The sequence below is a fragment of the Nerophis lumbriciformis genome, linkage group LG11 (genome assembly GCF_033978685.3).
Source record: "Nerophis lumbriciformis linkage group LG11, RoL_Nlum_v2.1, whole genome shotgun sequence".
Classification (NCBI taxonomy): domain Eukaryota; kingdom Metazoa; phylum Chordata; class Actinopteri; order Syngnathiformes; family Syngnathidae; genus Nerophis; species Nerophis lumbriciformis.
The window spans coordinates 36038090-36053634 of NC_084558.2; the positions used below are offsets into that span (position 1 = coordinate 36038090).

General features: G+C 41.3%; 1 protein-coding gene across 4 annotated transcripts in view; it reads right to left on the reverse strand.

The window, feature by feature from the left end:
• Positions 1–15545, reverse strand: part of nrg3b (neuregulin 3b) — a 591304-nt gene that overhangs the window by 19499 nt on the left and 556260 nt on the right. For 3 of the 4 annotated variants that reach the window (XM_061966725.2, XM_061966726.2, XM_072914119.1), the window contains one exon: positions 34–222. The exons of the other annotated variant lie outside the window; for it this stretch is intronic. In XM_061966725.2, coding sequence (XP_061822709.2) covers positions 34–222 — 189 coding nt within the window. The remainder of the gene's footprint in view (positions 1–33; positions 223–15545) is intronic. 4 annotated transcript variants of the gene reach the window in all.

Here is a 15545-nt window from a genome sequence, read left to right on the forward strand (position 1 = left end):
TTCCTCAAGAGGGTCAGACGGAAAAGTTGTCACCTCCTTAAGGACTCCAAGTGTGTTGGCTCCTCCTCCTCCTCCTCCTCCTCCTCCTCCTCCTGCAAGTGCTTGTAGACGTGAGACGCGAGACCGGACGGCAGCTTCAGCTTTCTTCCGGAAACGGGCGGCGTCCTGACGTGGTTGCTCTCCTTCCGTTTCAGCGCCGGGCTAAGCGAGAGGGAATTGCTCCTGGGAACAGAAGGAAGCGAGGATGAATATCAGGGATTTAACACAGCTGCACGGATTCACGCCGCGCTCGCTAATCCGTTGTAAAATCTTTATCTCTTCCTTGTTTAGGAGTGACCTTTCGCTCGAGCGCCGCAGCGGAAGGGAGCCCAAATTTATAATACGCATAAAAAAACAACAACGACGCGGCTATCGTCATCGTGTGGAACAGATGTCATTTAGCAATTACACATTTTATTTGCATAATCATTGGCTGATGCGAGAAGATAGATGGCGGGTCGAAGGCCAATAAAGTGTCGTCATCGGCTCAGCCGGTGTTGGCTTTTAAATCAAGACGGCGGGCACACTGCTGATGGCACCGCAGGGGAAGTCAAAAACGTAAAGGTCATTGGAAAAAAAAAAAAAAAAAGTCTACCAGAGAACGACAATTATTCCCACATTTTAGCCTGAAAGGACATTCTTGCCAACATGCTTCCCAACATTTTCTAGTACAGAGCTACTGTCTGTACCTCCGTTTAAAGGCCTACTGAAATGCGATTTTCTTATTTAAAAGGGGATTGCAGGTCCATTCTATGTGTCATACTTGATCATTTCACGATATTGCCATATTTTTGCTGAAAGGATTTAGTAGAGAACATCGACGATAAAGTTTGCAACTTTTGGTGGCTGATAAAAAAGCCTTGCCTGTACCGGAAGTAGCAGACGATATGCGCGTGACGTCACAGGTTGTGGAGCTCCTCACATCTGCACATTGTTTACAATCATGGCCACCAGCAGCGAGAGCGATTCGGACCGAGAAAGCGACGATTTCCCCATTAATTTGAGCGAAGATGAAAGATTTGTGGATGAGGAAAGTGAGAGTGAAGGACTAGAGGGCAGTGGGAGCGATTCAGATAGGGAAGATGCTGTGAGAGGCGGGTGGGACCTGATATTCAGCTGGGAATGACTAAAACAGTAAATAAACACAAGACATATATATACTCTATTAGCCACAACACAACCAGGCTTATATTTAATATGCCACAAATTAATCCCGCATAACAAACACCTCCCCCCTCCCGTCCATATAACCCACCAATACAACTCAAACACCTGCACAACACACTCAATCCCACAGCCCAAAGTACCGTTCACCTCCCCAGCACATATATTTCCCCAAAGTCCCCAAAGTTACGTACGTGACATGCACATAGCGGCACGCACGTATGGGCAAGCGATCAAATGTTTGGAAGCCGCAGCTGCATGCGTACTCACGGTACCGTGTCTGCGCATTCAACTCAAAGTCCTCCTGGTAAGAGTCTCTGTTGTCCCAGTTCTCCACAGGCCATTGGTAAAGTTTGACTGTCATCTTTCGGGAATGTAAACAATGAAACACCGGCTGTGTTATCCGGCACAATAGTCAGGGGGTGCATTCTACGGCGGGGGTGCGTTATCCGGCACAACACCTGCCGCAATACACCGCTTCCCACCTACAGCTTTCTTCTTTGCTGTCTCCATTGTTCATTGAACAAATTGCAAAAGATTCACCAACACAGATGTCCAGAATACTGTGGAATTTTGCGATGAAAACAGGCAACTTAATAGTTGGCCACCATGCTGTCCCAAAATGTCCTCTACAATCCGTGACGTCACGCGCAGGCATCACCATACCTGGTTGTCCAAATTAGGCATAACAATGTGTTAATTCTACGACTGTATATATCGGTATCGGTTGATATCGGTATCGGTAATTAAGAGTTGGACAATATCGGAATATCGGATATCGGCAAAAAGCCATTATCGGACATGCCTAATTAAAATTTAATTCTTGTAAAATTGCAACTATCGTGTTAAAATGACAACTTTCTAAAAAAAATGGCAACTTATTTTCCGTAAATAACCACTATTCTTATAAATAACCCGGTGCGCCTTGTGTATGTATTAATTCTCTTTGTGCTTACCGACCTCAAACCAATTTTATATGGTACATGGTGTGATGATAAGTCTGACCAGTAAATGGCAGTCACACTTATGAGATACGTGTGGACTGCAGGTTGACGCCCCCTGTTTAAAACAATTACACTAGCAAGTAAGTACCAGTAAGCAAGCCAGCCCTAAATTTTGAGGTTTTATTGAGAATATAAAACGTCACACACAACGCTCAAAAATCTATCAGAATGTTTTAGTACGACTTTGGTAAGCTACGAAGCCGCACCGCTTGATGGATCGATGGAGCATTATGGCTCCCATAGTCAGACGTCCTGTGCTTCAGCATACAGGTTTTATCATGGTGTGTGTATTCACAATGGCACCTATCAGGAGAGAAATTATTGGGCGTTTTGTTTCGACCTATTATGCAAAACCAACTTTTCTTACCTATTGGTTCCAGCTGATGTGTATTTTTTAATTTGCGCCATTGTAGCCTGCGCCGTAGTCAATAAGCGCCCTCTTTTTCTCTATCCTCTTATTGTGGGGCATTCATTCTCCACTGTTGCCATTGCTAATACCAAATAGTGTATAGTTCAAACTTAATCTGTCAGTAAACTTGCTATGAAAGCGCTAAAAACGACAGCAAAGATGACGGGGAGAAGATACAGTCGAAGTGGAGGCACGTAAATAAGACCGCCCACAAAACGGCGCATCCTGAAGAGACTTGAAGATGATCTGTAAAACATAATCAATGCAACATTTTGAGCAAATAACCACCATTACATGTTATGTAAACCACAAAGAAGTGTTTTAAATGTGCGAAAAAAATCATAATATGACTCCTTTAATGCGCCTTATGGTCCGAAAAATAGGGTGAATTCATGTCACACCCCGACAATGTTCTTGTAAACTGCGACTTTCACATAAAACTACTTCAAACAACTTTTTTTTACCGCACTACTCTAGTATTCTTGCGACGTCTCGTCTCCTTTCCACTTTCCTCTCGTTAAAATATGGCCTCATTATTGTTTCATTACCACTTTATTCATGTCATATTCTGACTAATTTGCCCATTTGCGTCAACTCTCATTGATCGAGAGTACAGATTTTTTTGTTATACTTCTCTATCGCTGTTTCCAGCCAGACCGAAAAGTCAGCTAAGTTTGCAAAAGCACATGTCCTTGTATTATGTGAAAAACAGCTTGGATTTTTGATGATGGAGTATTCAGTAAGAACAGAAATAGCAGGAAACATTTTCAGGATGGGGTTGGTTTCTTCATCATCTTGCCGCTTTGGTGTCTTTCATAAGAACGTTTGTGTTTGTGCACAATAACAGCATGTAACATATCCTCAGAGCTGAGGTGAAAGAAAAAGAAGAAAATAACAAAGTTGGTGTTCTCGCAGCTTGGGTGTTGTTTTTGGCAACAAGGATAGTGAAAGTCAAAAACACCAAAGAGTTGACGTGCAAAAACTTGAAAAATCACAGGTCGTTTATTTTTATATATTTTTGTTGATTAATAGCTTTAACAGCAAATGCATATCGTTCTGATTCAGCCCGCTCGCCTGCGAGAGTAAACATCATCATTTTCCCTCTTTTTATTGAAAGTGTGATGTTCCCAATAAATACACCCACCACGTGTTAAAAACGGCTCCAACTTCAGGTTATCGATCAGCCCTCAAGTCTCGGCAATTCCTTCATAATTTAATTATGACGTGAAAATGTTCAGCGGGCGCAAGAAGGCGAAGCATCGACTGGCAGCGGCGCCGTGATTAGACATCGACTCGCAAAGTGTTCTTGGTGTCAAACTTTGGGGGAAAGAAGCGAAACGAGGCGCTTTAGTTGCAGCGCTTCTCGCTCGGAAACGATTGATTGATTGGGCGTCATTGATCGGGACGTTTTCGCGACTCAAATATGTGTTGCAAGCCTGAGGCATAAAATAGATGAATTATGTTTTCCTTCTCGTACAGAGACTGCCATAAAACATGCTTCTTCTACTTAACTTTTACAAACCCCGTTTCCATATGAGTTGGGAAATTGTGTTAGATGTAAATATAAACGGAATACAATGATTTGCAAATCATTTTCAACCCATATTCAGTTGAATAAAAATTGGGAACAGGTGGGTGCCATGATTGGGTATAAAAGTAGATTCCATGAAATGCTCAGTCATTCACAAAAAAGGATGGGGCGCGGGTCACCACTTTGTCAACAAATGCGTGAGCAAATTGTTGAACAGTTTAAGAAAAACCTTTCTCAACCAGCTATTGCAAGGAATTTAGGGATTTCACCATCTACGCTCCGTAATATCATCAAAGGGTTCAGAGAATCTGGAGAAATCACTGCACGTAAGCAGCTAAGCCTGTGACCTTCGATCCCTCAGGCTGTACACTCTTAGAAATAAGGGTTCCAAAAGGGTTCTTCTACAAGGGCTGAGGTTCTAACTGGAACCATTTGCTTCTGAAAAACCCTTTCCCGAAGAAAGGGTTTTTCAAGGGTTCTTGGTAACGCTAATGGTTCCAGTAAGAACCATTTTGATCCAGAGAACCCTTTAAAACCCCTTTTCTGAATAATTGGTTTTAAAAGGGTTCTCACTAACACTAAGGGTTCCAGTAAGAACTATTTTGATCCAGAGAACCGTTTTTGGAAGAAAGAGTTCTTCAGGGATTGTTGAAAGCATGAGTAAGATCCTGTGTCACCAGGGACATACTTCCTGATAACATTTGCCAATAATGGTGCAAAATACATTTCCTTGTGACTACTGATACAAATACTTTTCATATTCAATTTTTTTGTTTATTTTAAAGCAAACTCTTCTTCCCCAGATCCTGTTGATCAAACTGTAACATAATTGCCCATCTTGGGATTTGAACACCTGCCACCCAGTCTAAAGTCACTGGCAATAGTGACTGAGCTAACCAGCTGGCTGCCTTCAGTCATCAGGTCCACCATACTAGTCTATTACCTTACACCTTATGATCAGACATACAAATAATGGCAGTCCTATAACTGAAATGTTCTGTTACCAATTTATTTCCACAACCATTAATTATAAGAAAGCAAGATCTTCATCAGCAAATCTTGTTGACTCAGGCAAAGATTAGCTGTGACTGGGAGGACCATTTTTGAAATCTGCCTTGACAACTGCTGTCTGGCTAGTGATTCCGTTTGAGAAATAGCTCAGGGATTTAGGAGCTGGTTCTTGGTGCCAAAGAACCTGGGTTCAAGCCCTGACAAAGGTGGTGATGACAGCTCATGAAAATGCCAGATGGTCTTTGTGAAGCAAACATTTTAGAGTCATGATAGATTAAACATCAGTTATTAACTTATGGAGCAAATCGAATCAATTAAAAAATCAAATTACCAAAATCTCCATTCTGTCTAGATGCAATATGTGTATTTTCAGACTTTTGTCTTGATAACTGATATATTTACAGTGGTTTTAAATCTGCATGCACAACAGTGAATGGCTTAATCAATTTGTGAAGCCACTGTTGAATTGTCACTTGCCAATTAGCTCAGCATGATAGACCACAGTCTTTGGTTCTATTGTTGTGGATTTTAGCCTCAACTGGTGCAAAAGGAACATTATAATGTCAACTGTCTTGCCTTCCTGTTCTCCTGTTTGTTGCTCAGAATTGCCTTAATTTGCCAAAAATCGCCCGGACCCGACCCATTGCTGCGCAGCAGTTATTATTGTGTTTATTTAGTTTAGTTACACTACTCCCTTCTTCAGGAGGAAATGACACACAGCAAAGAACTAGCAAGGTGGTCCCTGCAGCAAGGATATAACCCCTCTTTCTGGGGCATCTAAGTGAGCTATACGACTCACTGGACAAAGGCTTTTGGAAGTTTGTTACAAGTCAGGTGATCTAGGGATACAGTTTGAAGTTGTGAGTTCAAGGCCTGGTTGATGCAGAGTGACCATGTTAATGCATACTGAGGTGATGTGTGGATTAGTGACAGACAATTTAAAAAATATTAAACACTTATTTTACAGACAATTTTACTCATGTATTTGTCTCCTCCTCATACTTTTCCATGATCGGCCTCATCCCATGGCTGCTGTACCCTGCTGACTGGCTTAGTCCAGTTGTGAAGCTGCATATAAGTTCATTGATAGACAACGGTCTTTGATGTCAGAGGCCAAGCCTTAACTGATGCAAAAATCACACTGTAATGCTGACTTTTAGGCTACTACATCAGGGTTTGTTGATGCTGGGAATTGAACCCTGATCTCCCAGGGGAAAGGGCAATGTTTGGTGTGTTGGGCCAGGGAGCTGGCATGATGGTGGCTGTCATGTGTGAGTTAAGAGCTGGTTGCCCCATGGATTGCACCACATGGTCTGGTCTTCCCTGCCTACAAACCAGGTGTGACATACCAATAGTGATTACTGTGAACAGAACAGAACAAAGAAGAACAGGAGAGAGAACAGAAGAAACTTCTGAGAATCAAGGTGAGCTAAATATAATATCTTATTTCAGCATGCTTGACCCTAGCTGAGGACTTTTATGGTAAAAGGTGGACTAAGCATTTGTTTCTTGTTATGTTTTGTTCGTTTGCTTATTTGTTTGTTTTCCTGTAGAAAACAAACAAACAAATTGTATTGTGGTCAAACAATACAATACCTGACAGCTCTGCTGAGAGCTGCCATAACAAAATAGGTTACAATATATCTGTACAATTAATCTTAAATCATTCTAAAAAGGTTATCGTAGTTGTTATTTTAATGAAATATTATAGTATAAATTGTCAATGTTAGAAGGAGCTTTAACGTTGTCGGTAGCGGCGTTGCGGTCGCCATCTAGCTCGTCTTTGGAGGGATGGGTGGGCTGGTGAGCACCATGGATCTAATACATCCATGTTGAGCACACACTAATGTGCGGGTAGGAGGAGCAGGGAGACTGGGCTTGAGCTTGGTCTCCAACATAGTGGTAGCAGAAAGATAACACAAGACGAAGGTTACAGAGAGGATGATTCTTCCATATTATATAACTTTTTAAAAAACATGTACACCTCATCTTAATGGTTACCTCTTACTATATTGCTTGTCATTTTTCTTGAATGCATATTGGCTCAGGAGAGTGAAGAATGTAGAGAGGATGAAAGGAGCATTGAAGCTCATATCAATGAAATGTCTACAGAGATGCTTAAGGTACACCCAGATCTGAACTCTTTAAAGGGGAGAATGAGACGAACCTATGCATACCGAAAGACCTTCATGGCAACTGCCAAGGCAGAGGAAATCATCGAAAAGTTTCCCGCACTGAAGCTTCCTAAAATAGTTGGTATCTTCAAGCATTGAATTGACCATATTTAATTGTATGTGTATTATTTCATTTATGATCATCAAGTATTTTGAGATGACACTTTTTATCCCTCCTTACAGCTTCTGTGGGAGATGAAGGAGCAATTCCTTGTAGAAGCTGATCGCAGAATGGTCACAGAGCTGGATCGAATGGCAACGAAGATGGTTCAAAGAGCATCTATGTGTGACTTAAAGGACTGCTGCCAGAGGGCAATCAATGCCTGCCTGGATGATTCAGTAAGACGAGGTATCTAGGCCTATATGTGTATCTACAGGAGCCACAATCTGTATTTCTGAAAACAAAAAATATTACAGAATTATTTTATTTCCTCAGGACTCATTAGGGATGCAGCAATTCTACTGCTGCCTTCCATTTTCAGAGAGGACTCATCTTTTCTATACACTCTACTGGAGGTAAATACTGCATTTAAGGTCAAGATTTAGGAATTGGCATTATCCATATTATGGCAACATTGAGTCATTTTGCTGTTTTCACAACAGGTTTTATTTACTGACATGTATCTGTTTTTATTGCATAGGAGCCAAGCGTGCCTACTCCAGCAATCATGCTCCATAACACACACGAGGGGAACCCTTTGCAGGCACAAAGGATAACCCTATACCTGGATGGTATACAGGTTTTGACTGAGGACAGCAGCATGGACATATCATATGCTATGAGTGCATTAATGTCACTCTATATTGTTTTTGCTGTCCAGTACCCAAAGGAACTGAGAAAAACTCTTATTTTCATTGAAAGATTTGTGTTGAGGATCAAGGACCACAGTGTTGTACCCATTTCAGTGAAGAGACTAGTAGTGAGTAGATGTGTTGCAGCATGGGATTTCATGCTTTATGTTCTTGTTAATGGTCAAATTCCTGCTGCTGCCCTTTGTTTGTACATATTGATAAAAAAAATATCCCTTATTTAATACATATTTTGGACCAATACATTTTGTTTGATTTTGGCATAGTGACGTCTCTAGTCCATTATTGTTACAATACGTAACATTTTGAGTACTTGTTACATAACACTGAAAAGTATTTCAACATTATTTAAATCAATGTGAAAACTTTGTGGGATTCCCTCACTTTCTCATGATTCTGTTCCACTGTCACAATTAGTACATACAATATGTACACTGATTCTTTTCATTGGACCATGCATTATTTTATTGTTTGTAGATAGCTTACAATAAGGCGCAGTAAATGCAGTAAGTGCACCTTGGATTGATTGAACTAAAACTATTTTGTGTCTCTTTCTGCCATGTCACCATTGCTGGAGATTTATTTACACAAATTCACCTGAGGACAGCATGATGTGTCATGTTGCTGATTCCACTGGACCTATGCTGACTTTTGACCTGTTCTCCCCTGGGACCTACACAGCCTCTCCTGTTTTGTTGGATTATCTTTAAATAAATGTTTTTCTCATTAAAATGTTTTGAATGTTTGTTCAATGTCAACATGATAAATGACCACAATATAATATGAACTAAACTGATCTGTAGAATACAACATGGTTCTTTATAGAACCCTCAGAAGACAAGACGGTTATCGGTGAAAACCTTTGAAAAGGGATGTTTTTAGAACCCCCTGTGTCAGGTCTAGATGAAACCCTTGAAACATGAAATAGTTCTTAGTGGAACTCCCTGTGTGGGTTCTAGATGAAACCCTTGAAACATGAAAGGGTTCTTAGTGGAACTCCCTGCATGGGTTCTAGATGAAACCCTTGAAACATAAAAGGGTTCTTAGTGGAACTCCCTGCATGGGTTCTAGATGAAACCCTTGACAAACGAAAGGGTTCTTAGTGGAACTCCCTGTGTGGGTTCTAGATGAAACCCTTGAAATACGAAAGGGTTCTTAGTGGAACTCCCTGCGTGGGTTCTAGATGAAACCCTTGACAAACGAAAGGGTTCTTAGTGGAACTCCCTGTGTGGGTTCTAGATGAAACCCTTGAAATACGAAAGGGTTCTTAGTGGAACTCCCTGTGTGGGTTCTAGATGAAACCCTTGAAACATGAAAGGGTTCTTAGTGGAACTCCCTGTGTGGGTTCTAGATGAAACCCTTGAAATACGAAAGGGTTCTTAGTGGAACTCCCTGTGTGGGTTCTAGATGTAACCCTTGAAACATGAAAGGGTTCTTAGTGGAACTCCCTGCGTGGGTTCTTTGTAGAACCTCTCATGGGGGGTTCTGGGTAGAACCTTACACATGCAGTTCTAGGTATAACCCTTCATGTTGGGTTCTAGGTAGAACCCTCCAAAAGGGTTCCAGGTGGAACCTTTATAAAAAGGTTCTACTTGGAGCCAAAAAGGGTTCTCCTATGAGGACGAGCCGAAGAACCTTATATGGTTCTACTTAGCACTTTTATTTCTAAGAGTGTACTGCATCAACAAGCGACATCAGTGTGTAAAGGATATCACCACATGGGCTCAGGAACACTTCAGAAAACCACTGTCAGTAACTACAGTTGGTCGCTACATCTGTAAGTGCAAGTTAAAACTCTCCTATGCAAGGCGAAAACCGTTTATCAACAACACCCAGAAACGCCGTCGGCTTCGCTGGGCCTGAGCTCATCTAAGATGGACAGATACAAAGTGGAAAAGTGTTCTGTGGTCTGACGAGTCCACATTTCAAATTGTTTTTGTAAACTGTGGAAGTTGTGTCCTCTGGACCAAAGAGGAAAAGAACCATCCAGATTGTTATAGGCGCAAAGTTGAAAAGCCAGCATGTGTGATGGTATGGGGGTGTATTAGTGCCCAAGGCATGGGTAACTTACCCATCTGTGAAGGTACCATTAATGCTGAAAGGTACATACAGGTTTTGGAGCAACATATGTTACCATCCAAGCAACGTTACCATGGACGCCCCTGCTTATTTCAGCAAGACAATGCCAAGCCACGTGTTACATCAACGTGGCTTCACAGTAAAAGAGTGCGGGTACTAGACTGGCCTGCCTGTAGTCCAGACCTGTCTCCCATTGAAAATGTGTGGCGCATTATGAAGCCTAAAATACCACAACGGAGACCCCCGGACTGTTGAACAACTTAAGCTGTACATCAAGCAAGAATGGGAAAGAATTCCACCTGAGAAGCTTAAAAAATGTGTCTCCTCAGTTCCCAAACGTTTACTGAGTGTTGTTAAAAGGAAAAGCCATGTAACACAGTGGTGAACATGCCCTTTCCCAACTACTTTGGCACGTGTTCCAGCCATGAAATTCTAAGTTAATTATTATTTGCACAAAAAAAATAAAGTTTATGAGTTTGAACATCAAATATTTTGTCTTTGTATTGCATTCAATTGAATATGGGTTGAAAAGGATTTGCAAATCATTGTATTCCGTTTATATTTACATCTAACACAATTTCCCAACTCATATGGAAACGGGGTTTGTACATAAACAACGTCTCCAACAGGCCATCAGTTATGATGGAGCCCTATGAATTCTGCCTAGCAACAAGGAGTTATGCAAACGTGTGACAGCAACAGGAACAGAAAATGCAACTGTAGCAAGCAAACATATTGCAAAACTGAAATATAGATAAATTGTCACCTGTCAACAGTTAATTGTCTTAGTAGTCGGCTGTTTAGTGGTACGCAGGCTCCATCTAGTACAGTGGTTCTTAACCTTGTAGGAGGTACCGAACCAGTTTCATATGCTTATTCACCGAACCCTTCTCTAGTGAAAAATAAAATGTTTTTTTTCTTAATTTAATCTTAATTCATAAATATTAATCATGAAATGATGTTATTATATTAAAGAAATACTAATAAAGGTACATTTTACAAACAGAAAGTTACAGGAATGTACACATGATCTCCTGTTTACATCTCATTGTGCAACATGTGAATGTTTAAGTGGTAACTAAATGCAATATCTGAAAGGTGTACAAATTATTTCCAAAGCAGGACCCTCACCCAGACATACAATACGAGTACACAGCTCCTGAAAAAACAATATGTTTTGTTATTGTCATTGTAAGTGGGCCAAAATATTTATATTAGAAAATAATCTCATGGAAATGACTTCTGTCATTTGATTATAATAATAAAACATTTTATTTATTTGGGACAGGTGTGCTGCTGGTGTGGCCAAAGTGCATGTGCACGTCTGACGTCGCTCACATGTGCTCCACTGAATGCGCAAGGAGTTTTTGCGTTTGCTCAAGCATATGGAAAATTAGAGGGGACATTGTTTGGGGGTATCCATAATGCGCCGATAGGGAAAAGTTGTTATTTAAACGATGAGTCGGGTGTGTCCCCTGAGGCCGACTCACCCAGGTTAAGAACCACTGATCTAGTAGTATGCCAATAAAACACTTAAATAAATATTCAAACACAGTTACTCTTCAAACTGTGTGTAATGTTACAGTAGCCAAAAATATGACATTTTGGCTACTGTAAACCTTGTTTTTAAAGAACACTTAGGCCTACTACGCTACTGTATTTTCTAGGGGTGTAACGGTACACAAAAATTTCGGTTTGGTACGTACCTCGGTTTAGAGGTCACGGTTCGGTTCATTTTCGGTACAGTAAGAAAACAACAAAATATACATTTTTTGGTTATTTATTTACCAAATTTGTAAACAATGGCTTTATCCTTTTAACATTGGGAACACTATAATAATTCGGCCCACGTTAATCAACATTAAACTGCCTCAAGTTGTTGCTCGGATTAAATAAAATGACAAAACTTTTCTTCTACATATAAAAAGTGTAAAATTAAACAGCTTCAAGTCAACTCATCATGCTTAATTTATTACAGCATTTGGGAAGCCTGTAGTTAATTTTTATTATGTAAATGTTATATTTTTATCAACATGTGATAGCAGGGACCCTGCCATTCAAAACTAGGCTGCTGCATTACTAATGATTAATGTAACTATAGCTGAAAAAGTAGTACAATAGCAATAGGAGAGACTATTCATCCCTGAACACCATGGAGTTCATGTAGGGACGGTGTGGCGCAGTTGGTAGAGTGGCCGTGCCAGCAATCGGAGGGTTGCTGGTTACTGGGGTTCAATCCCCACCTTGTACCATCCTAGTCACATCCGTTGTGTCCTTGTGCAAGACACTTCTGATGGCTGCTGGTTAGCGCCTTGCATGGCAGCTCCCGCCATCAGTGTTTGAATGTGTGTGTGAATGGGTGAATGTGGAAATACTGTCAAAGCGCTTTCAGTACCTTGAAGGTAGAAAAGCGCTATACAAGTATAACCCATTTATTTATTATTTATATGCTTAATGATGCAGTTACATTATTATATCAACTATCAGAGACAGAAACTCTTCATTTAACCTCCTCCTTTTTTGCTGCTTCAACACAGCTCAATCAACACAGAAAAAGGTCAAGTGAAATAACAGACAGACAGGGCTTTGCTGTCCGTAACACACACACACACACACACACGCACACACACACACCGCAAAATGAGCTAACGTTACGCTAAAAGCGAATTAGCCAGGACTGCGAGCGAGCTGAGCTGCCTTTTATATTTCTAGAAGGTCAACGGGCTCATAGTGATGTTACTAGTAGTTGACTCCTTACCACTCCTGCCTGTCACGCTCTTCAAGCAGACACAAGGCACAATATTCCCTTAAACTGCCGGAGCCATAATACTCGCCCTCTTCCACCTCAATCTTCAATGCGCAATCATTCGGTTCAGGAAATGTTGGCTTTGATTGCTCAAAATCTTGAAAATTGCCACAAACGCCCCAGCATTGAGACCTAGAGTAGAAGCCATGTTTAATTCCGTAAACACTGTCTCTGCTGGCCTTACATAATTAGAAATCATGATCATATTTAAAGATTAAAGTAATTTTTTATTTACTTTCCCTAAATATCTAAAAGTATTCATGTTCTCTTAATGTCATATTATGCTCTTTCCAGTGCTGTTGTTTTTAGGTTAGAGTTTGTATCCAATCAGTATTCAGTTGGTTTATGTTGCCATGCTGTACCAAATCTGCCCAGGGCCTTCAGAATCAAGTATGCTGTGCACTGTAAGTAAACGGACACATACAGTTGATAGACAATTGCCATAGCCAATCAGATCATGAGTTGTTGTCAGTAAGGCGTGAACGCAACTTAAAAGATTGAATTTGACCAAAACATCCGAATTGTACATCCAACCCTGCAGTGTGAACGTAGTAGTGTTGTCCCGATACCAATATTTTGGTACCGGTACCAAAATTATTTTGATAATTTTCGGTACCTTTCTAAATAAAGGGGACCACAAAAACTTGCATTTTTGGCTTATTTTAATGGGGAACATTATCACTTGCCTATGTAAACGTCAATATATACCTTGATGTTGCAGAAAAAAGACCATATATTTTTTTAACCGATTTCCGAACTCTAAATGGGTGAATTTTGGCGAATTAAACGCCTTTCTATTATTCGCTCTCGGAGCGATGACGTCACAACGTGACGTCACATCGGGAAGCAATCCGCCATTTTCTCACTTTCGTTGGTGTGTTGTCCGAGGGTGTAACAACACGAACAGGGACGGATTCAAGTTGCACCAGTAGCCCAAAGATGCGAAAGTGGCAAGAAATTGGACGAAATTTGTTCAAAATACGAGGGTGTGGGGAAAGCCGACGAAATGGTCAGTCGTTTGTTCCGCACACTTTACCGACGAAAGCTATGCTACGACAGAGATGGCAACCGTCCCTTATGCCACCGAAGATGATCAAGAGAAGAATATCGACCCTAGCTTCCCTGGCCTGCTGACATCAACTCCAAAACTGGACAGATCAGCTTTCAGGAAAAGAGAGCGGATGAGGGTATGTCCACAGAATATATTAATTGATGAAAACTTTATTCATTACTCGCGGTTTTACGTAAATTATTATACATAAACTGTGTTTACCAATAATTTAGCTTAAAAACATTTATTTATTTCAATCTTATGAGTACATTCGGGTAGTCTTGTGTAATGCAGTATTTTGTGTCTATTTAGGTATGGTTAACCTGAGTGCTGAAATCGTGGAAAAATATATGTTCTTAGCGCGCCTGAAATGGGCTGTCTGCACTCTCAAAGTGCATGTTGTTGCCAAATGTATTTCATATGCTGTAAACCTAGTTCATAGTTGTTAGTTTCCTTTAATGCCAAACAAACGTTTTCGTCGGTTACGCTTGCATACGGTTCAAACCGATATGGCTCAATAGCTTCAGTTTCTTCTTCAATTTTGTTTTCGCTACCTGCCTCCACACTACAACCATCCGTTTCAATACATGCATAATCTGTTGAATCGCTTAAGCCGCTGAAATCCGAGTCTGAATCCGAGCTAATGCCGCTATATCTTGCTGTTCTACCCGCCATGTTTGTTTGTATAGGCATCACTGTGTGACGTCACAGGAAAATGGACGGGTGTATATAACGATGGTTAAAATCAGGCACTTTGAAGCTTTTTTTAGGGATATTGCTGTCAGGACTTGATCTTGAGAGTTTGCTTTTCCAGGATGCAGCGGAAAGTTGGCACGGGCGAGACGGGAACCAAGGTACATGATTTATTTATTAATGTGACAAGGGACATGAAGCAGGATCATAGAGGAGTGTGCAGAAGCATATATGGGGTGCGAGGTCGTCAGGCCGAACAACAGAAAATGAATTAACTTAAATACTATGGACATGATTAACGAAAACAGGTGCGTGACTCAAGACGTGAAACAGGTGCGTGCGTGACAGGTGAAAACTAATGGTTGCTATGGTGACCAGACAAGGGAGTGAAAAGACAGAAACTAAACAAAACATACTTAAAACAAAACTTGATTACACAGACATGACAGAGCCCCTCCCTTAAGGACAGATACCAGATGTCCAAGAAAAAACTTAAAAGTCATGGGAGGGCGGGAGGGGGACATGGCGGTGGGTCGCCAGCCCAAGTGGCCCCGAATCCACCGAGGCAAAGTCAAGTGGCGGCGGCGAGTGGAACGCCGCTGCAGCAGGCGAGGCGGACGCCCAGGGATTGGCCACATTCGTGGCCGACTGGGAGGTGGGCGCACTTGGCGTGGCGGGCGACCAGGTAGCGGCCATATCCGTAGCCGACGAGGAGGCAGGCGCGTCGTCAACTTGGCAGGCGTGGCAGCTCGGCGTGGCAAGTCAGGCGGCGAA